This window comes from Mirounga angustirostris, unplaced genomic scaffold (genome assembly GCF_029215605.1).
Source record: "Mirounga angustirostris isolate CCGP_5_RB_7025 unplaced genomic scaffold, mMirAng1.0.hap1 SCAF_15, whole genome shotgun sequence".
Taxonomy (NCBI): Eukaryota; Metazoa; Chordata; class Mammalia; order Carnivora; family Phocidae; genus Mirounga; species Mirounga angustirostris.
The window spans coordinates 9,047,504-9,070,614 of record NW_026991723.1 but is presented as its reverse complement, the minus strand read 5'-3'; the positions used below and the strand labels follow the sequence as shown (position 1 = coordinate 9,070,614).

The following is a 23,111-nucleotide window of genomic DNA, read 5'->3' as shown; positions in this document are numbered from 1 at the left end:
CAGTCCATCCGTACAGTGTATATGGTGATCTTTTAAAAAGATGTGGCAGATCTTGCCACTGCCCTATTTCAGACCCATCAGCGGCTTTCTGTTGCACTTAAAGTGAACACACTCAGTGTGGCTAGGTCCTCCGGCATCTGCCGGCCTCCTGCCCCCCGCACAACCTGCTGCCTCTCTGTCCCCATCTCCAGAATTCCCCTATTGCTTATGTTCAGTTCCTCAGACTCACCAGGCTCCTTTACTCCACAGGGCCTTTGCACATACTCTCCCTACTTCCTGGAATCTCCTCCTCCTCCAAGGCCCCGTTCTTCAACCGGCTGTCTTGTTGCTCATTATTTGGTGTTTTAGTTCAACTGTTCTCTCTTCAGCAAGGTCACCTGCATCAAGGGCTGGCAATTTTTTTCTCTAAAGGGCCAGATCTCAAATGTCTCTGCCTGTGTGTGTCAAAAAGTCTCTGCCCCAATGTTGCCATTGTGTGGCGTGAAAGCCGCCATATAGACAAAGCAGAAATGAGTGAGCCTGGCTGCGCCCCAGTCAAACTCTATTTACGCAAACAGGCAGCAGGCCAGGACCTAAATTTGCCAAACCCTGCTCTAATTTAAAGATGTCACGTGTTGTTATGCGTTGTCTCATAGCAACTTGTTATTTTTCTCTTTAGTGCTCATCACAATTTGCAATTAGCCGTTTGGAAGGCAGGGATTCTATTTTCTCATCCCTGTACACGTGGAATGCGCCCGGCAGGTAGTAGTAGATGCTCAAGAAATATTTGGACGCATCTTAAGTGCCCTAAATTAATAACTTGATGTGCCTACCAAGTAACAGTTTAAGGAAGCACAACAGATTCACGACTGTGTGTGGATAAGGGAGAGAGAATTGAGGGAGAGGAAGAGAGAGACAGCGAGTGAAAGTATTAGGAACACGAAACGATCTCCTCTTTCTAGAGAATCTGTCGCCATACATAGCATCTATAATGTACTCCTTGTGGGTTTTATATAGAAGTATTTCCTTTTTCCATGACATGCCCCCATCACTCTGGGGTGGATATTCATTCATTCATTCAGGCTATCCTGGATCCTTCAAGAAGACAGCAGTAATACCGTCTTCTTGTTTTGCCTTTTTGGGTTCAGGGCTGAGCTGTATCGGGCCTCAGGAAAGTTTGAGCTGCTTGATCGTATTCTGCCAAAACTGAGAGCAACTAATCACCGCGTGCTGCTTTTCTGCCAGATGACGTCCCTCATGACCATCATGGAGGATTACTTTGCGTTTCGGAACTTCCTGTACCTTCGCCTTGATGGTGAGTCCCAAAGGGACCAGGCTCGGAAGCCACGCCACCGGGCGCGCAGCGGGTGAGGGGCACTTAGGTCGGGCCCCAGCCGGCAGGAGGAGGGAAGTTGTTGAAGAGTTAACTAGCAGGGTGGGGTGCAGCTTTTTTTTGCAGATAGCAATTTTTATATCCTCCACCTTAACATAAGCCAAAATCACTCGCACAGCTGTTTATCCCCCCAGACAAGCCAGTGCAAGTGGACTTGGAGGCATTTATGTGTGCCACAATTAAACTAAATGAAACTAAATTAAAATTTAAAAACCCTCTCTGCTTTTAGGATGGTGTGTGACCTACACACTATGCCGAATATTCTGATAAGCCCTTAGCTTTCTCTGTTGAGGCATATTTTAAGGGGATAAAGGCTGTGTCTCCTCTCTTGGTAACACTGTACTTATTCATTTAGGATGGTACCGAATTATCATTAAAGCTTCTTTCTTTTCCTAAATAGAACATATCTCCATGCTGCATTAAGAGATAGGGCCCCACTGTGTCCTGGATTTTACAAAACTATGTGAAATAGTTGCCTGATTTGCCTGGGTATTTCGATTTTTAGAAAATCAGTAAGAACATATGAATGGAAGGAAACATGCATTTAGAGATATTTATTTCCGAAAGTACTGTATGATTTGGATACCTGCCCTAATATTTTTGAGGTTGAAAGATACCAAATTTCCTATGCTGTGGCAAGGGGATAGCACTTTCTAAGAGTGGTACGTGGGAATAGGAGCTAATTTATAGCCAGGATGGTATGGAATCCCTGCACACAAAATGTAACAGTTATTACTAATACCTGTTTTTATCTGACGCAATCTTCAAGCTATTGTTATGTGGGAAATTTAAAAGTTTATGTTCCATTAAAAGGTTTTATTTTGGGGCACCTGGGTGGCTCAGTCGGTGAAGCGTCCGACTCCTGATCTCAGCTCAGGCCTTGATCTCATGGTCGTGAGTTCGAGCCCCGTGTTGGGCTCCACACTGGGCGTGGAGCCTCCTTAAAAAAAATAAAAAATTAAAATTAAATTAAATAAGTAAATGAAAGGTTTTGTTTTATGTTCAGTCCAACATTCTGTCCCCCTGGTTGCCACTAATTAGATAGAACTGGACACACACCAACCTCAGACTTGCCCTACTCTCTCTTCTATTTTTTAAGTGAATTCTCTTTATGGTGTACCTCCTAGGGTATTATTAACTTTTGAACTAATTATACCTCAGACAGACTTGATTTTGAAAGATCTTTTTATCTCTCCCCTCCAAAGTCACCGCCACCTAAGTCAATGCATGGCTAAGTCAATGTTCCTTCTTGAATTCGTGACACGGTTCTGTCGTCCAGTCTTGTCTCTTTTGGCATCTCCTGCACCGCGTCTCGTCCTTTGTCCTTTGACCTGATTCTCCCGTCCCTTCTCCATAAGGGGCAAGGTCAGCCCTCATCTGAAGGGCAAGCCCACCTTCCCTGCTGCTCAGGTGAGGGGCAGCCCTGCCCTGGTGTCCCGAACAAGTGCTGTTTTACTACTTTGTGGCTTTTCGTTTAGAATCTCCCCTCTTTGAGGATTGTGGCCCTGGAATATTCAAGTCTGTGGAACTGGCAAGAAGTGCTTTCCTTGAAACATATCTCTGTCATGTTTTCTTGCCAGCCTGAGAGAGTCTCCTTCACAGGTTGCTGTTGGTGGCTGACCTTATCCATTTGTCATTAATAATAATTGTCATAAAAGGTGACGCTGTTGGAAGGCCTACTGCTTGTGGGATACCGGGCAAGGCACTTCCTGTGCATTATGGATGTAATTTTCTCGGCAAACAGGCTTTTACCCCCTTTTACCAAGGTATGAATACAATCCCCATTTCACAGATGGGAAAACAGCGGCTTAGAGAAATGAGCTAACTTACGCATGACGCAAACGGCGAAGCCAGGCTCTAATTTAGATCTCTCTGATGCCAGTTAGTTTTCAGAATCAACTTTAGCAGACCCAGGAGGCTACATCCCCTCTCTGAAAATGCAGGCTTCTTTCCTGGCAGGCGGCATTTCAAGAATGATTTTGAACTTATTCACAATTTTTAAAGTGATGAATTGGAACGAGATACAAGATGAATGGAGCCGCTGTGTTCCTGACATCGGAGTCCTCGCCATTAGGCTGGAGGAGACAACAAGTAAACAAGCTTCATAATAAAATGTTACAGATGGAGTTGAGGAAATGGTATGGCTTCTGCCCCGCAAGAAATAGCAACCATTTGTTTGAGGGGGCTGGAGAGAATCAATGGGCAAACAGTCAGTCTACACACTCACAAGGGCACCAGCTTCCAGCCACCTGCCCCTTCACCCGTTTGTTAAAATGGCTTCAGATTTTTGTTGCTGAATTTGAGGTCTCAGATGTTTGACCTCAGGGGGGAGAAAAATCACTCATTGACAGCTAAACAGATTTCTTTTTCTTGCAAAGATGATGGTTGCATGAACAGATTTGGCTACTGTCCTGTTACATAGTCTTTGTTTTCCCTGGAAATGACTTTTGAGTGAGAGCAAGTGGTGAAGCTACATCCCAGAAGACCAAATTTTCCCAAAGCAGCTGAAACTAAGTTAAAATTAGTAATCATGAAAGCCTGACAGTGTGTTCCTTCCAGCGCATTCTGCAACTTTCAACACAGTCGCGCTTACTCTTAATTGTGTTCTTGGTTGTGTTCTACCTCAAAGTCTAACAGAACGTGGAACTGACGCTCATACTGAGCGTGTGAAATCCTGTGCCACCTGCAAGGAGCATTTATTTGCTCTGTGGATAAACCCTGACACAGTGGTTTGAATCTCCCTGAGCAAATATCCCAGCGATTGCTGATGATCAGCAAAGATCTCGACTCGGGGAACCTGTGACTTAATGGGAATGGTAATCCAGCAAATTCTGAACCTTGTCACTAGAAATGTCATAGTTCTTTGCCTGAAACGTGATTTAATCATAGATTTTTCTGGCTTTGAAAATTCATCAAGTTCCCAGCTAGTTAGACGGTGTGAATCCACACCAGATATGTGCTCCGTCTCTTTGCTTGAGGTACCTGGCGGAGGGCCCCAAAGCCCCTTTGACCAAATCATTTTGGTATTTCTTTTGTTTTCCAGGGCTTTATTTTGCATTTAGGGTTATTTTCATCCCCCAGGAGACATGTCCACTAACCAGTTTAATTTATAGCTTAATGCGGGTGGTCGTTAGCCGATTCTTCTTCAGTGGATTTAAAATTGAACTTATATCCTCAGAGCATATAGATGCTGTACCTGCTGTCGGAAAACAGACATCCTTGTCTCTGGAAGCTCTCCTTTCCCTCACTTTAGGAACATCTTTTTTGTTGTTGTTTCTGTGGCTTTCCATGTGGTTTGAGGCAGAGGGTAAATATGGAACCGTGACTCCATGTGAGTAATTCTGTCTTAATTATTGCACCTGGAAAGACGATACAGCGAGCAGGTTTCATGATAGCACAGAACTTGTCTTCCATTAGGATCGAGAACACATAGGTCACCGTGGTCTCAGAAAGCCAACTCTGGGGTGCCTGGGTGGCTCCGTTGGTTAAGCGACTGCCTTCGGCTCAGGTCATGATCCTGGAGTCCCTGGATCGAGTCCCACATCGGGCTCCCTGCTCAGCAAGGAGCTTGCTTCTCCCTCTGACCCTACCCCCTCTCATGTGCTCTCTCTCTCTCATTCTCTCTGTCTCAAATAAATAAATAAAATCTTTAAAAAAAAAAAAAAAAGAAAGCCAACTCTGAAAAGAAAAGAAAAAAAGAAAAAAAAGAGCCCCACAGAGTTGAGACCTCACTCAGCAGAGCACATTTAGTGCTCCTCCCCCCAAAATCTAAACTCTTTACCGTTTCTCCTTGCAGGATTTGACCAGGTGGCTAAACTTGAAATCTAATTTAGAAAGCAAAATGAGCTCTAAAGAACATTGCTTCGTTTAATGAAGAGAACCTCCAAAGCCCCTTGGTCCTAATCCCCATTTGCTATATATGGGGAATTGGGTTTTTTTTTTTTCCCCTCCTCGGGAGGGTACTTACCATTTTTATTAATAGGAAGAACAGCTCCACCCCCTTACCCCTGCTGTGTTTGGGTATTTGACCCTCAGGATAACATGATTTCCTAAGCTGTCCTCGCTTAAATGTTTTAATCCTCTGAAATAAGTTGCTGGTGTGTTTTCATCCTTAAAAAAAGAACACCATGTAGAAATAATATTTGTATAGCAGGCGTTGAGGGACCATCATGAGACACGCATATCTGTTTCCCAACAGCCTAGAGCCTTTTTCAAAACTCTGCAGCAATGCTTCCCGGGGAAATTCATTACAAACACAGAGTGTATGATTGAGTGGCTGATTTGGGAGGCAGGTACGGATGACTTCGTGCCCTAAATGTGAGCACCGTGCTCTGGGGTCTGGTGCTCTCCGCTTACTCCCTGTTGTGGAGTCTCTTCAGGCACCCTGGGGCCAGCCGTAGGCAGGGGTATTATATGCTGCTTCGTTGGGTTGTAGGTCAGCACCCTTTGAACTCAGCAGAGCAGAATGTCAGCATGAGAAACAGACTAAAGAGCTTCCGTATACGTGTATATATATATGGGGGTTATTGTGGCCTCAGGTCTTGCTAACCAGGATAAAAATATTCCTTTCACGTTTTATGTTTTTCCCAGCCACATCATGCTCAGGAGCAATCCAGACGGTAAAACACAGTGGAAATCGATTTCCCCTTTGTTTCCACCCTCTTGGCATAAACAAGAGCTCACTCTAATGCCCGTCCGCAAAAATGCCTTAAACTGTTACAATAATCTTTGTAGGCACGTGTGCGTGCGTGCGTGCGTGTGTGTGTGTGTGTGTGTAGGTAGGTGGGTTTTTAAAAATTATTTGGTGTTTTTAAGCGCAGAAGTAAATCTAGAAAATGTTTTCATTAAGTTTTAGGTTAACGTGAGAATGTTCTGGAATTTGTAAAGTTACAAAGGCGCCCGGTCCTAAGTGTTTAAACCCAGTGTTTTTTCTTGATTTGAGAAAAGTCTCTCTCTCTCTCTCTTTTAATTGCAAAATGTCCAAAGTTCCTTTCAAAAAGTACAAAAACCCCAGGGGATTATCTCACCGGTGCCAAGAGGTGTCGGTTTCTCCAGGAGGCCGGCCGATCTCTCTGGCTCTGTGCCATTTTCGGACGGGAGTTCATTGGCAAATTTACTTGTCTTATACCCACAGGCACCACCAAGTCTGAGGACCGGGCTGCTTTGCTGAAGAAATTCAACGAGCCCGGGTCCCAGTATTTCATCTTCTTGCTGAGCACCAGGGCTGGTGGCCTGGGCTTGAACCTTCAGGCAGCTGATACAGTGGTCATCTTTGACAGCGACTGGAACCCTCACCAGGTCTGTCCGTCTGTGACATGGGGGCCCCTGGCGTCCCTTCTGGAACTAGGGGGACTAAGAGACTGTTGGTGTCGTCATTCACCCTTGTGGGGAGGAGCGGATTTCTAAAAGAGTGGGCCATTTCTCCCAAGGGCTGTCTTACCTCACCTCCCTCGGAGGTTGGACACCTTCCACACAGCTTCGATGTGCCTTTGAAAAGCTCCAGTTTGGGGTACAAACTCAGTCTCTGCTCAGTGTTAGACCCATCTCCTGGGATTGACCCCAAAGCAAAGGATGTTTGGTTATAGGAAAATTCACAAATGTCCAAAATAAAAACAGCAACAACTAACATTTATTAGACCCTAACTCTGCGCCAGCCTCTTCACATGCATCGCTTCATTCCGTTTTCACAACGCTGTGAGGTTGTTAACATCACTAGATGCACCTTTCCAGTCAAGGAAAATGAGTCCCCAGAAGCTGTAAGTAAGTTCCTGAAGGTCAAACAATTAATATATAGTAGTTTGTCTTTTGGTCTGTGTGTTTTGTTTTAAAATCGCCATCAAAGACTATCCCGTGGAGCATCTACTACTAAGTTCTTTGAGCCAGGTCAATTTACAGTTACCCTTTTATAGGATTGCTTTGATGATTGAAAAAGCCCAAGAGAACGGGTCCCTTGTGGCTCCCCCGTGGTTGCCTCCGTGCTGTGGGGAGACAGTCACCTGCTTGTGCGAAACTGGGTAGAATGCTGTTCGTCGGGATTTGATTCATTTTGAAGTACACGTGAATTCAAAATAGGAGAGAGGAAAACTGCAGCTCCCCCATATGAATGTGACTGGAACATCAGTTTCCCCGGGCTGCTCCCTGCGCCTCGGTTTCCTCCACTGCAAACACGCAGAGTAGTAGTGTTCTCCCTGGGTCGCGGTGGAGACTGGGACGAAAAGGCTTACGGACGGCACTCATTTAGGGCAGGGGATGGAGTCCTGGGCTGCACAGAATGATGAGAGAGCTTGTAAAAAAAGCACGCGCGTCTGCTTCCCATTCCCTGCCACCCCACGCCCCGTTTGCTTCCCAGGCTTCTCCAGACATTCAAAAGCTCCCTAGAGATTCTGCGTCGTTTCTCTCCTAGCTGAGGAGCGCTGATTTCAAGACTAGACCAGTGGTTCCGAGCCTCGGGGAGGCCACGGCCATTGGTCTTCAGGAAATATTTTTATATATTTTATATATTTTTATATCCCACGGTGCATTCCCGGGCACAGGTGGAATTCTTACTCCCATGACAGACCTGCAGTTTTCCTGCTTACTGTTGGGAACTCCGCATCAGTCCCACATTTCGAGAGTGGCTGCAGGGCTGCAGGCCCTGAGGCTCTGCTGGGCATCTAGGGGAGGAGTATGTGATTCTTCTCCTCCCCGGGGTGCTCGGTGTGGTTTCGATCACCCTATCTCTGCTGCCTAAATCTTTACTGAGGGAAAAAGAAAAGAAAGAAAAAAAAGCCTGTCTATAGGTGAATGGAGGGTTCGCTAGATTTTATCTTTGGAGGTAAGCACATCTGGGGCTTCTCAGCTGACCACCTGGTTTGGCACAGGGCAAATCCCAAAGGCCAGAGGTACTCACTGTCTCTAGAAAAGCTGGTTTACCAGGGAAAGGATGCTGGGACATCCATGCCTCTCTCTTTCTCTCCCTCTACCCTGCTCTCCCCCTCTGTCTCTGTCTTCTCCCTCTCTCTCTGTCTCTCTGTCTCCCCCCCCCGTCTCCCCCTTCTGTCTCTGTCTCTCTCTCTCTCTCTTTCACACACACACACACACATACACACACACAAACTTACAACCACTAACTAAAGGTGGAACTCCAGAATCAAGTAAATCGCATGAGCGTTGAACAATTCATTCACCTTTCACTGTATTTGAACTAAAACTTAAGCAACAAAACACACAGGACCTCAGACTTCCTCTGGTCTAATTTACCACAGGTTCCCAGCAGTGGGCCATATATTTCTCCCAAATATTTTTATCTGCCGTAGGTAGATTTCACTGCCGCCTGATTTGGGCAACTGGGCTGATCATATTTTTCATGTCTGTCACTTAAATGTGGCCATTAGTTTGGGCAAACCTTTTTTTTTTTTTCTTCATTTTCAGAAGTCAGTGATCTTAGAGTGATAGAGTGAATATTGATTTTTCATATGAAAGGTAAGAGAACTAACTTTCATTAAGCAGCGAACTCCACTAGATACTACAAGGCAGTTTGCAAACCTAACTTCATACCTAGTCCTTGAAATACTTTCCACTTAAGGAAACCAGTCAGTACTAACTTGTCCGTGTCTGTCTGGGTATGAATCCTGTACCCCTGCATAAAGGTTGCATGGTCCCCAAAACGAAAGTTTTGGACCTCTTTTTACCATGTTGGTTTCAGCATGTGTTGCAAAAAAAAAAAAAAAAAAAGCGTTCTGTAGTAATTCGTTGTCACGTTGAGTCAAAATTAAGGCATATTGACCAAAGAGCAGTTCTGTTTGACAAAAGTTGACAGATTGAAGATAGAGGCCTACAAGTCGCTAATTGGAGGCTCTCGTTAGAAGTAAAGTTGGAACATACACATGTGGAATTAGCAATAAAATCCCTCGGGATTACTGAGGCTCTCATTTCCAAACAAACATGGCTTGGTACCCTTATTATTAGCCCCTGGAGCTGGAGTTGGGTTGTTTAGACAGAAGGGCCAACCGCAGAGTTACCTTGGAGGCTCTCTTCTCAGGCTATGTTCTTGTCTTCAGATTCAATCGCACCTACTTGGTGTGATGAAACATCAGACCACTAAAATCTCAGAAGTATTGACGAATCCATCCAATAACGACAGCACGTATTTCTTGGTCACCGTATACGCCCCCCTCCCCATTTTGGCTTACAGACTTAGGCTTATATTCCATAAACTTCTTCAGCCTAGAAACACTAATTTTTGCTGCTTTCCAAATAGATATTTGGCTTTATACACACAAAAAACACCACTGCCACCACCACGAAACAGAACAGAACAACACACCTAATTGGCAGCCAGCTCGCGAGGGCTCACGAACTTACCACCCCCATTTTTAGGTGTCCCGGGCCCTCCACTTCCTTGCCTATTACATTCTGTTGCCATCTGTACCTTAGTATTTTTGCAATTTATCAGCATCTTCTAGGGCAGAGGTCAGCAAACTCAGACCTGGGGACCGAATCTGGCCTGCCATCTGCTTTTGTAAGATCTGTGAGCTAAGAATAGTTTTTTTCCCGTTTTTAAGTAGAAAAATGTAAAATGGAGAAAAAAGAAGATGATAATCAGCCTTTTGGTGAGAACAGTTGCTAAGTGTTTGCTCTTGGCCCAGACAACCTAGAATATTTACTATTAATAGATAATCACTCTTAGGCCCGTTGCAGAAACAGCTCACGGACCCCTGTTCTAGAAGATAATCCAGAGGCTGACAGCACAGAACTCGCCGTCTCGGCCACTGCCTCACCACACTGGTGAGCGTGTGTTGAGAGAGATGACTGAACCAAGGTCTTGTAAATGAAGTTTAGGGTTCCACCCCTGCCCCCAACTTTGGATTTCACTTATCCACCTCACTTTCTCCTCTTTGGAAAATCATCTAATCTGGATGGGTGCCAGCCATGTTCATGGTTCAGCTGTCTGATATTTAATATTATTCAGACATCTTCTGAGGAGCAGTTTTTGCCTCATTAGTCATTTAATCATAGAGGTCCCTGCAGCAAAGACAGGTCTCCTGGGGGGACTTGGGCCTGTTGTCGCCTTATGCCACGTGCATGACTCATCTGGTCAACAGGATGGGCTTACGCTGTGGAGTATCAGCTCTGTGCAAAATCGGGTGCTAGGGATGCAGGATACAGGGGACAGACTTTTGACCTAAAAATGGAAACAGGTCCAATGGGGGACACATGGAAACCACTACTTAACATGGGCACAGAGACCATCCCCTGGGCCAGAATGAGTAAAAGTAACCGACCAAGAAAGTTTTATCGTATAGCATTAAAATCAGGTAACTTGGCCTCAGGTTTCTGAAGGTGTTAATGGAAAGATTTCATTAAAACCTTTTTCTTCTTGTAAGAGTAATATATGTTTGAAGTAGCAAAAAATGTTAAACCGTTTGAAAATAAAAGGAGGAAAATTTAATAATGACTGTACTCTCACTGCTGGGAAATGTCAATATTGTTGGTGTGACCCTCCTGCCTTTTCTTGGTCTGGGTAAATAAGCGCATATAGGATCCTGGTGTACCTACTCATATGTAACTTGTAGTTCTTACTTATTATAGCTCTGTGTTATTAAATTTCTAATTGATTTGTATGGCACTCTACATGTAGTATGTGGCACATAACATACAAAGACTAATTTTTTAAACCAACCTGTTATTGTTGATTTTTTATTTAATTCTGCTCTTAAAACTTGTAAATAATATGTAACAGCGAGAGGTACACCCTTATTTGTAAATCTTGGTGCGTATCCATGATTATTTCCATAGGATAAATGACAAGAAGTAAAATTTCAGGAGGCAGGGACCATACCCAGTTTTCACACTTTTGAAACAAAGTGCCAGATTTCTGCCCCCCAAAATATGACCAACTTAGTATTCTACTAGCAATCCTTTTCCTTCCCCAAACAAAAGATTGCATCTTTGGTGGGTTTAGATCCCAGGAGATCTGTCACCTGAGCAATCCCTGTATGTACAGTGTGTATGTGTAACGTATGTGTGTATAATTCATGAATATGTTAAAAATCTTCTTGAACACTTGACACAAGAAGCCATGATGACCTTGCAATTTAAGGTCAGTTGTAGGTCATATCAAAGTCATAATTCTGACATCAGATGTATTGGGGTTTTTTTTGTTTGTTTTGTTTTTAGTTGGGGACTAATTCTGATGGTGAACCAAGCTCATCAGAGCCCAGCTTCCCTCCATTAGGGATGAACTAGCTTGCCTATGTTAAAAATGAAAGCAAAATCTTTGATGAGTATGGGTGGGTTAAACAACCCTCCTCACTCCCCTCTCGGGCAGGCGACTTGCGTGCTCAGCTAATGCACGCACTGGCCCCTGACAGCATGTCCTTGTCCCTCGCAGGATCTGCAAGCACAGGACCGAGCTCACCGCATCGGCCAGCAGAACGAGGTCCGGGTGCTGAGACTGTGCACCGTAAACAGCGTGGAGGAAAAGATTCTCGCCGCTGCAAAGTACAAGCTGAACGTAGATCAGAAAGTGATCCAGGCGGGCATGTTTGATCAGAAGTCTTCGAGCCACGAGCGGAGGGCATTCCTGCAGGCCATCCTGGAGCACGAAGAGGAAAATGAGGTATTACAGAAAGCCGAGTTTATGAAATCAAAGTGACCTTTTGTCTCAGAAGGATTAAGAATGACCTCTCCGTTCTTTAAAGAGTTTCCTGGGCTGGCGTTAATTAAAATGAATAAATTAGCTGCTATCTTCCATCCCAAGCACAGAAAGCCTCTGAAAGTTATCCAAACCAGTGTCTAAAAGCATGTGCTAGAGGGACCGCAGGGCTCAGCCAGGGCATGCTTCTTCCAGGTTTCTCCCCAGAGATGCAACCCGTGCGTGGGCTTGATCGTATTGTAAATATTGCCTTCTGTAGGGCAGATGCAGAACTGCAGACAGGCCCGTGGGGGGAGAGTGGGGGGCAAAATCAGCCAGATGAGACCAGACGGAGCCCGGAGGAAGGGCCTCTCCTTGCCTTTTCTCTCTGCCAGGGCCCTCTGTTGTCTTTTGCCTTTTGATTAAGTACTTCAATATGATTGTAGGACAAGCCATCTTAACCTATTTACTTATACTTGGAGAGCATGACTTTTACCCCCAGTTCAAGGTTTCCTGTAAAAGCCGACCAAAAGCTGAGAAAATGACCGGTTTAAAACAAACAAACAAACAAAAAACAACCTCTCTTTCAGAAGAAGAAGGTAGCGGGAGGGGAAGAATGAAGCGGGGGAAATCGGAGGGGTAGACGAACCATGAGAGACGATGGACTCTGAAAAACAAACTGAGGGCTCTAGAGGGGAGGGGGGTGGGAGGATGGGTTAGCCTGGTGGTGGGTATTGAGGAGGGCACATTCTGCATGGAGCACTGGGTGTTATGCACAAACAATGAATCATGGAACACTTCATCTAAAACTAATGATGTAATGTATGGGGATTAACATAAGAATAAAAAAAAAAAAAACACCTCTCTTTCCTTGGCAAGATTGTTCAAAGAATGCATTGCTTATGTTTCTCTAAGGGGGCGGGAATCTTCAGGTCATCCCTTGTTTTTTTTGTTTTTTTTTTTTTAGATTGCCAGTTTTAGTAATTCTTTTTAAGATTTTATTTATTTATTTGAAAGAGAACAGAGAAAGAGAGAGAGAGAGCATGAGCAGGGGGGAGGGGTAGAGGGAGAGGGAGAAGCAGACTCCCTGCTAAGCAGGGATTCCCTACATGGGGCTCCATTCCAGGACCCTGAGATCATGACCTGAGCTGAAGGCAGATGCTGAACCCACTAAGCCACCCATGCGTCCCCCCAGTTTTGGTAACTGTACTAAATTTTCAACCCAAATGGATTTGAGAGAGATCGAAAGACCTAGTTCCAATGTAGTAAAGAAAACTGTGCAAAATAGCAGTGCCAATCTTTATCACAAAATTGTCTTGGGATGGACACATTTGGTTGGATGTCCCCATATTTGTAAACTGAAGAGTGGGTTGACCTTACGGAGTCATATGGAGCACTCCTTTCATTACATATATTAGATGTAGCTTGACTTTGCCTTCAGTAGGATATATGTTTTTTAAATCATCTCTAAATTATAAGCCAAATTCTTTTAAAAGCCTCGCATACTTTTTTTTTCCTGAAACGAGTCTAAATGTGAAGTAGATCTTGATATTTAAATGAATCCTGAAACGAAGCTTTCTGCACACTGAAGAGCACTTTTCTATGGTGCTTCTTCCTAACTTGTCGGTCTTCTATATTTGATGAGTTACGTATGAGATTTCATTAAAATCATGAAAAATAGGTGTGCACATACGTTCATACCTTGACACACATTTTAAAAATTTTGATCTCGAATAGGTCACCACTCTGGTTCTTAAAACTGAATATGTGATATAGGTTCAATTCTTGAAATTGACTATTTGGTACTGATTTAGAATCAAGTTTTCAGGTGTTTTTGTTGTTGTTGTTATTGTTTACGTACCTGGAAATTGAAGGAAAAGGGGGGGTGGTGGTACGTGATATGTATGTTCACAAAGCGGATGACCCAAGGCCTTCACTGTGTTTTTGCTTAATTTGTCATGTGTAGGCTTGTGAAAACAGAAGCTGGCCCGGGTTAGATGGGGTGCAAGGTGGCCTGGCACTTTTCAACCCTCCTAGGCTGCGGGGAGATGTTCGTGTCTCCCAGCCCTGGAGGCCACCATGGGGGCTGGAGTGGAGTCCCTTGCCAGTTGCTTCTCATTACCAGCAGCATTGCTGGGCCTCCACACTCCTTCCAAACTATGGGTGTGTCAGACATGGTACCATTTTCTGGGTGGCCTGTGTTGGCATGTGAAGATGTTTGGGGACGCTGATAGACTGCAGTCAAGGGCTGTGGTACCAAATATTGAGTCCGCAATCTGCACGGTTGACAGAAGGACTAAGGCACAAAAAGCCCAGGAAGAGATTTAGCCCACCTCCCAGATATTCTGGTCTCCAGGAAGGTCAGGCCACTGCAGGCAAGCTTCTTGCCAGTTTACAAGAGAATCTTTTCACCCTAGGCACGGGGAAGTCCAAACCCCCTTTTGCATAGACATTGAGTGGATAATATGGGGTTCTGGGTATAGAGTGGACAAAGCAGGGCACCTTTTCACCAAAGGATCCGTTAACCAGATTCTTTGGTGAAGTATCAGCCCCCTGCCAGCTAGTCTTTGTCAAATGAAATGTAATATTAAAACAAATCGACTTTAATCAGTCTAGAGATGAACTAGAATAGAAAGCTTTTTAGAAGTAATTATTAGCTTGAATCATTAGAGTTTTGCTTTATGGAAATGCATTCATTTCTAACACAGCGCATCAGACATTATCTTGGGAAGCACCCGAGTTATCTCATTTAAGGCGCTCTAACAGTCATACTGTTTCTAGAACAAGGTACCTCGTTTTGAATGTATAATTTGGGAAACTGGATGTTTGAAGTTCTGGGTTTCCTCCTTCCTCCTTCTGCTAATACACTGAAATTCTCCATTCGATTTTTAACACGCTTAGCCAGCATATGATAAAAATAATTTTGGAAGGTAAGTTCTGCAGCCTCTGCCCAACTTCATAAAATCATATTTTTCTTAAAGTGTGGAAGTCAATGCATTTCTAGGAAGCTGGAGAACTTGGTTTCTGAGGAATTTGCAGAGAGAGCATGTGACTTGGTCTAACACAATATAAAATGAAAATGTTAGCCCTTGTGTACTTGCTTTCTCTACTTCATTTAATTTTTTTTAATTAAGGGTAGTTCATGGGGGGTTTGTTACAGATACATTCTGAGTTGTCCCATCCACAGCTTTAACCATCAGCATGTTAATTCCACTGAAAGACACTGATTAAACCTATCTTAAAGGCTCTATATTTGACCTGTCTATATGATTTTTAAGGTCTTGCTCTGTGCCTAGTCACAAACTTTCACCTATTTATGGTTTTTGCAAGGCTTTGAAAGTAAGCCCTTGTATGTGGATTGAGATTAATAGCATTAAAGGGATTTATGTTAGGCACTTTCCCCTGTGCATTTCCGTACTTAAATGTTACAACTTCTCTTCCAAGTAAATGTCACACCCATTTTACAGATTAGGTCACTGAGGCAGGGAGACCTTAAGTATCTTTGTTTTAGAAGTAATGGAATCTAGGAAGAAGTTGCCACGGCTGAGGTCAAAGAGGTTGCTGCCAGTGTTCTCCTTTAGGATTTTGATGGACTCCTGTCTCACATTGAGGTCTTTCAACCATTTGGAGTCTATTTTTGTGTGTGGTGTAAGGAAATGGTCCAGTTTCATTCTTCTGCATGTGGCTATCCAGTTTTCCCCACACCATTTGTTGAAGAGACTGTCTTTTTTCCATTGGACATTCTTTCCTGCTTTGTCGAAGATGAGTTGACCATACAGTTGAGGGTCCATTTCTGGGCTCTTTATTCTGTTCCGTTGATCTATGTGCCTGTTTTTGTGCCAGAACCATACTGTCTTGATGATGACAGCTTTGTAATAGAGCTAATGGGTATTGAGGAGGGCACATTCTGCATGGAGCACTGGGTGTTATGCACAAACAATGAATCATGGAACACTTCATCTAAAACTAATGATGTAATGTATGGGGATTAACATAAGAATAAAAAAAAAAGAAGTAATGGAATCAAGATCCACACCCAAAAAAGCCCAGGATTTCTCATCGTGTACCATGTTTCCTTTCTAAACAGATTTTGCTTGGGGAAAGATGGTTTGAATAGCTTGTAAAATAATGATAGCAAATACTACACCCAGTGATCTTTCCCTTTTCTTTCTGGCTGGAGAAACGGATCCCTGTGGTCTGCAGGACAGACCCACTTGACTCCTTCATACCTCACCCCACTTGTCCAAGCTCTCCCTTAAAGTCTGTTAAGTCATTGTGTTCTTGACCCCAGGAAGAAGATGAAGTGCCGGACGACGAGACTCTGAACCAAATGATTGCTCGACGAGAAGAAGAATTTGATCTCTTCATGGTAATATCATAGGAACTCATGCACCTTTCTCTATTAAGTCGAGATGTCTGGAGCCCTGCGTGCCCTGGCAGAATTTGATTTGTGAAGCCTGTGCCTTTCCTTCAGTTCAGAGGCTGCAAACTGGCCGGATTTAGCCTGCAGGCATATTTTGTTTGGCCCACGCAGTGTTTTTTTTTAAATTTCAAATTTGTTGCCAACATAAAAAGAATCCTGATTTCTGGCTTCTCCTGAAAAAGGAGAATGGGGCAATACCAGGCCCACGTCTCTATATGGAAACAGTTGGCCAGGGCTCAGTAGCAGCCGTACCCTCTGGACGGGCCATGTGGTCTGCAGCTTTGCCACAGATCCCCGCCCCCCACCTGCCGCCCCCTTGCCAGCTCATTTCTAACTCCAAGCCCTGTCATTCAGATTTCCTTCTCTAGGTAGTTTGTAGCCATTCCCTCACTGTCTCCTTACTGGATCACAACAAATATGCTCCCTATGGGGTAGGGGGACAGCAACCAAACAATAGGGTCATCCCTCTCCTTAATGGTAAAGAGAGCCTGCTTAAGGGAACAGGAACCTTCCAGAAGCACATCAAGGTGTAGCCTTCACTGAAAGATTGAAATTGGTTGGATTTCACCGGTCCGGACAGATAGAAAAGGACCTTGACATTTGAGACTTTAACATCCATGGTTTCAACCTTGATGTTCCATGCTACGTAGGTAGTCCTGTGTAATTTGCTGGAATCTGCATTTGATTTGCATGCGTAGACTGCCACAAGGTCAGGACGTGCGGACGCAAGCCCCTTGGCGAGCGAAGGAGGCCCTCAGGAGTGATGTTTTACTGCGTTCTTAAGGCATGTTCGTAACTATTTATCTCTGCTTCCCCGATGCTCAGAATAGTCTGGCACATAGTACTTGCTTAACAAATATTGATTGAATGAATGCCGGCATTTGCAAAATGTTAGACCTTGTGACGATGTGAGCGTGGATCAGGACACAGAAAGTTTGTGAGCCTCCCACCACTACCGCCAATCATGTTGATCTTTCTGACATTTAGTCTGATGGCCGAATGAGTGATTAAATGTGAACTGTAACTCGGGTGGTTGAACGCTGCACAGCCCCCACATCAGAAGCCCCCCAGTTTGAATGCCCTCAGGTGTCAGACAAGCAGTTTGCAGGAGTGAAGCAAGCGGAGGGGTGGGTGGGTAGTGGTGGTAACCTGGTAACCTTGTATAAGGGGACAGGGCCCCAAGCCCCACATAGCCAAGAATTCCAAATGGCCAAGAGAAGCTGGGAATGTAGGTTTTTCATGTGCGATCTCTGGATTTCAAAATGTTTGTGGCTAAATTCAGTTTTTTATTATGATCTAATGCTGTAGGCCAAACAAAACAGGACCCCTGGCCCAGATAGGACCCACAGGATTTGCATTCTCTTTTTAGCATAGACAGTCTGAGAAGGGAGCTCCCGCTGTGTGGAGGCTTACGTGTGTGTGTGTGTGTGTGTGTGTGTGTGTGTGTGTGTGTGTGAGATTTTGTAATTTTTGTCTAGGGAACAGTCGTTGTGTCCACACATAATGATTTAAGATAAAAAGACAATTCTTTCTGAGGGAAGTTTCAGGTAGCCATGGGAATAACTCCTAACCTGGAATGTGTACTTTCCCTCCTGACCCCCCGTGCACCACCGTCCCCGGGTTGGGCCATTTTGGATCTAACTGATACAATGGGGTCATGTAACTGCATGGCCCGTGTAGGGTGTTCCTGAAACCGAGATTTCTTAACTCAAACTGTTGGTCACCCCCTTTATAGATTGTTCTCTGCCGAGGGACATTAGAGATACACATAGGAAGCAGACATCTTTTCTCTCCTTGAGGGACTTATTAAAATGTAGATTCTGGGGGGGCGCCTGGGTGGCTCAGTTGGTTAAGCGACTGCCTTCGGCTCAGGTCATGATCCTGGAGTCCCGGGATCGAGTCCCGCATCGGGCTCCCTGCTCAGCGGGGAGCCTGCTTCTCCCTCTGACCCTACCCCCTCTCATGTGCTTGCTCTCTCTCATTCTCTCTCTCTCAAATAAATAAATAAAATCTTTAAAAAAAAAAAAGAAATGTAGATTCTGGGGAACATGGGGGCAAGAGGCCCTCAGCATCCCTGGCTGCTCACTGATTGGCAATAATGCAGCTTGGCCACAGCCTCAGATGCTCTTGAGCCCAAGAACGGATAAGCTGCCTGTCATTATACAAATGAGATTAGGCCCAGAGATGGAGATTTCCATCAACAGCCCCGAAGTGGGGCGGGGTGCGGGGGGGGGGCAGGAAGAGTTCTTCTCTTTTCTGACTTTTGGGCTGGATATTTGCAGAAATTGAAAGCCTCAGGGGGAAAAAAAAAACTGAATGTCTGGCCGAGGCCCAGCCTTCTTTTAATTTGGGAGTATTTTATCATACAAGGAACAGGCTTAGAACGAGTGATGCTGGAAAGGGAGCCCTTTTTGGTAGGCATTTCAATTTGGGGCTTGTTCTGCTTGTTTCTCAATGGCTGACTTCTCATTTTTGGATTATACAAATTTGGGGTTTGGTTTGGTGTTTTGTTTTCTTTTAAATCTAAGCAGCGGGCTGCCTTTGGCCAATTCACTATGCATTAGCACCTCCACCAGGGGGCAGGAAATCAAATTTGAATCCTTGCCAGCTACTCTGATGAAAAAGTTCAGTGAGACACAAGAATGGAATGTGAGCTAGATTTAGATTTCATATATTTAACCTTTTTATCCCTTATTATTAAAAAAAAAGTTCTCTGTAAAACTTTAATATAAGCTTGTGATTTGATTTATCATGGACATTGTAGTCAAATAACACACATCAAACAGACAGTCTCTTTAAAAATAAAACCTTTTTTTTTTTAAGATTTATTTATTTATTTGAGAGAGCGAGAATGAGAGAGAGAGAGAATACATGAGAGGGGGGAGGGTTAGAGGGAGAAGCAGACTCCCCGCTGAGCAGGGAGCCCGATGCGGGACTCGATCCCGGGACTTCAGGATCATGACCTGAGCCGAAGGCAGTCGCTCAACCAACTGAGCCACCCAGGCGCCCCAAAAATAAAACCTTTCTTTTGAGTATTTTTCTTGTTTCCTTCTAAAAATGGGACTTCAGAAACAGTGATCTTTCATGCTGATTACCTATGAATTTTACCTAAACAAGATCTCTAACACATCAAGGTACAAATATGAAACATTTTGATAACATACAAGCATGAAACTTTAAACTGCTATGTTCCCTAAAAAGGCAAGAAGTACTTTTTAAAAATAACTGTACTTGTTAGCACAGCGTTTATTATCAGGTCTTAAGACAAATACATTCATGTCGTACCTGAATAGTGAATTAGACTTACTTGAATATCACCTTCAGATTTTTTCTCGTCTTCTGCAAGTAGAAATCTCTGGGGAGAGATGCAACCCTCAGAACTTTATGCTTATTTAAAAAAAAAAAAAGTGCATCAACCCTTTCTAAAAGGAAAAAAAAAAGCAAGTGCAATTTACTTTTTAAATCAGATTTTATATCAATTTGCTTTTTATTTTTTATATCCATTTTTTATTTTTATGTCAGGAAAGATTTACATTCCTAATCGTGAACAAATGCATAGCCTAAGTCATTTTAACAGTTCTTGGTACAGGTAATGGTGGTAGTCAAACCAAAAACCAAAGTGTCATCTCAGTGGAATACGTTAACCAAAAAAATGGTTTGTTTGTTTATTTTCTTATTAGCGGTCTAAAGAACTGTTAGGAGGTCACTTCGAGAAGCCCCTCTCTAGACTGCATTGTCAGCAAGGCATTCTCTGTGCTAACAATGCAAGTTTGGTAGATCCCATTTCTGATACCAGAGCATTAGGAGTCAGGATTAAGAACAACCTCTCCAGCTAACTATAGCCCATGACAGAACAGGACAGCCACATTTATCGACCAATGGGGCTCCCCATGCTGCAGGCCTGCCGCATGTTGGGAATAGAACGATTTCCCAAAAAAGTGTGAGCGCAGTTTAAGGAACTTTGAACTTGAATTTTTTATGTGGATCCTAGAGGTCAAGTTTGGATTTGAATAGAAATTTCATTTACCTTTGGTTGCCGGTTTTAGTTCTTGCGAAAAAGTTATGTTGAATCTCTGTTTCAATACGGTAGAACCGAAGGAAGAAAGGGGCAAGGTAAATCATTTAATGGTTAATGGTCTATTCAATTGTAGCAATAGTACGTCTAGCTAGCGATGTGCATATCTATATATACTTACATAACTAACGTATGCAGCAATTCAGTGGAGGTTTTATTTGCTTTTTAAAGCTAGCAGGTTGTTTAATTACAGGCTAAAGCCAAGCGTGTGGCACTTAACTTACAAGTGCACTGGATTTTTAAAAAGAAAGCAAGAGGTGGGGGCTTAGGCGTTTGGGAATCTATGAAAATATGTGAAAGGGAGACACTTGACTTATAACCTGATCAGTTAAGATGAAATTGCATCTGACTGTCTTCTCTGGTGTGGTAGTATTTTCATAAGAGCGAAACTTCTTAAAAGCTAAAGGGTTGAAGGACATCCCTCTCACGGAGCCCACGGTGCACTGAAAATGTAATACCTTCGTGGCCGAATGACTAATCCAGCCATTAATGTACCCACATGTCTGAGTACGAGAGTGGCCGATCTGCGGCGACACTTGGGGTGCTGACTTTGTTTCCTGGTTGTTTAATTAAAAGCATGAGCCCTATTGAGTAAAAGGAAGTCTTCTTAATGAAGTTTCTCTTTTATAGGCTTAAGGAGTACTTTTATGCCAGGGAAGCAGTGAATTATATCTCCAGGGCTCATATTTTTTAAATACATCCCCAGTTGGGGACTTTCCTCACTATGACTTAAAGGGAGAGCTTTGCACACACACAGACTAAGTACAGGAATTTTTAAAGAGTGTATTTTCAACGCATGAATTTCAAAGATGGGGTACAGAGGGAGGGAGGAGACTTTACCTTGCAGAATCTTCTGCGGAGACAGAGTGCTTGAGGAACGAGCTAGAACACGTCAGCCAGGATCAAGAGACTTTGTGGGAAAAGCAGAAAGCGACCCTGAAACCATAGGGGGTGACTTGTGAAAGTTTTGTGTGCTGTGAGGTCGATCCTGTGCCGAATCCCCTTTCCCACTGGTGAAACTCTTGTTAATACCTCCAGCGTATGGACATGGACCGGCGGAGGGAGGATGCCCGGAACCCGAAGCGTAAGCCCCGCTTAATGGAGGAAGATGAGCTGCCCTCCTGGATTATTAAGGATGACGCCGAAGTAGAACGGCTCACGTGTGAAGAAGAGGAGGAGAAGATATTTGGCAGGGGGTCTCGCCAGCGCCGGGACGTGGACTACAGCGACGCCCTCACGGAGAAGCAGTGGCTGAGGGTAGGTGTGGCTTTCTTAGCTGTCGTTGCCAGGTGGATGCTCCTGTTGGCTTGCGCAATCGGGAGCCCAGGGACCAGTGGCCAGTGAAAGCCGAAGGGGCTCTTGAACACAGGGAAGGTCGCTTGGCTGTTGCCGTGGCCTCTTTGCATTTCAAGGCAGGGCCTTGAAATACAAGGAAGAATGTCTTGCGAGAGCAGAATTGGCCATTGGAAACAATGAGGCCTGCTAATGTTTTATGACCAATTGCCTGGTCATGCCTCACTGTAGGAGTTCAGGATCAAAATGTGGAAGGGGGCCTGAGAGATCTTTTTAATTGTTCCCCCTCAATGTCCTGGTCTTGAATCGGAGTTTTACTTTTCCAAGGCCTGCAGAGAGAGTTGAGACAGTGGTATTTTCTAGCTGCATTGTTATTTCCTAGACCCAAAGAAATTAGAGCTGGAAGGTGTCTTTGTATTCTCTTGGTTTTAGGGACAAAGCAGTTGTGGCCCAGAGAGGTTCAGTGACTGCAGGATCGCACAACCGGCTAGAAATAAGAAGTCGTGAGTGCTGAAGCATTTGCATGCCCAGTTTTGGCTAATGTGATCTGTCCATCGCAAGCACAGACTGGGGTCACTGAAGTTTGGAAATGTTATTCTGTAGTTTGGGGTCCCCCCCAACTTTGGAAAATGTTGATTTCTCATCTTGACCGGGGAATGAAATCTCAGAATGTTTGCCTGGGGAGCATAGAAATATCGCAATGCGCGTCCTAGGAGTGACGTGCTTGAATGCCACGGCCGGTGGGAATCTTGCATTTGAAGGTTTTGCCCCACTTTCCCTCACTGGGAGCAGACTTAGTGCCTGTGTTGACAGCAATCTGGGACCCTCGTTCCAGGCAGGACCAGTAAATGTGCACTGGAAACAGTCAGCTCCGTTGGGTTGAAAACCAAACAAAGTAGAAGCTGTTGTTGTGAGTTGTTCATTTTACCGAAAGGGAGTGCCGTTCCCAAGCTTTGTGAAACGTGGCTTTAGGACCCAGGACATAAGTAGGTAGGTGGGTAGAAAGGCAATGGGAAGGATTTTGAGATCGGTTATCAAAGGCAGACAGGTCTTGGCACCACTTGAGATGTGATTTACTCAGGATGCTGTATGATGAGAGAGACGTGACCTGAATTTTGAAAAGACTGAGAAAAGAAGAGCATTGCTCATATTTATGGCTGAACAATGGCATATGAAATCTAACTTCCTGTGTGCAACTGTCTTACTCTCATATCCAAATATCCCCGTGGCCCCAGAGCATGGTTTTATGGATTTCTTTTGTTTCCCAGTCGTGAGGTTGTGGCTGTATAATGAAGATTCATTCTGTAATGTGAAGAGTTTTGTGTTTGTTTAA

General features: G+C 44.2%; 1 protein-coding gene across 1 annotated transcript in view; it reads left to right on the top strand.

Moving 5' to 3' along the window:
- SMARCA2 (SWI/SNF related, matrix associated, actin dependent regulator of chromatin, subfamily a, member 2) overlaps positions 1-23,111 on the top strand; it is a 180,052-nt gene that overhangs the window by 84,373 nt on the left and 72,568 nt on the right. Inside the window, 5 exon segments of the mRNA XM_064579201.1 lie at positions 1,128-1,294; positions 6,507-6,670; positions 11,745-11,972; positions 16,279-16,356; positions 21,524-21,742. Of these exon segments, the coding sequence (XP_064435271.1) occupies positions 1,128-1,294; positions 6,507-6,670; positions 11,745-11,972; positions 16,279-16,356; positions 21,524-21,742 (856 nt within the window).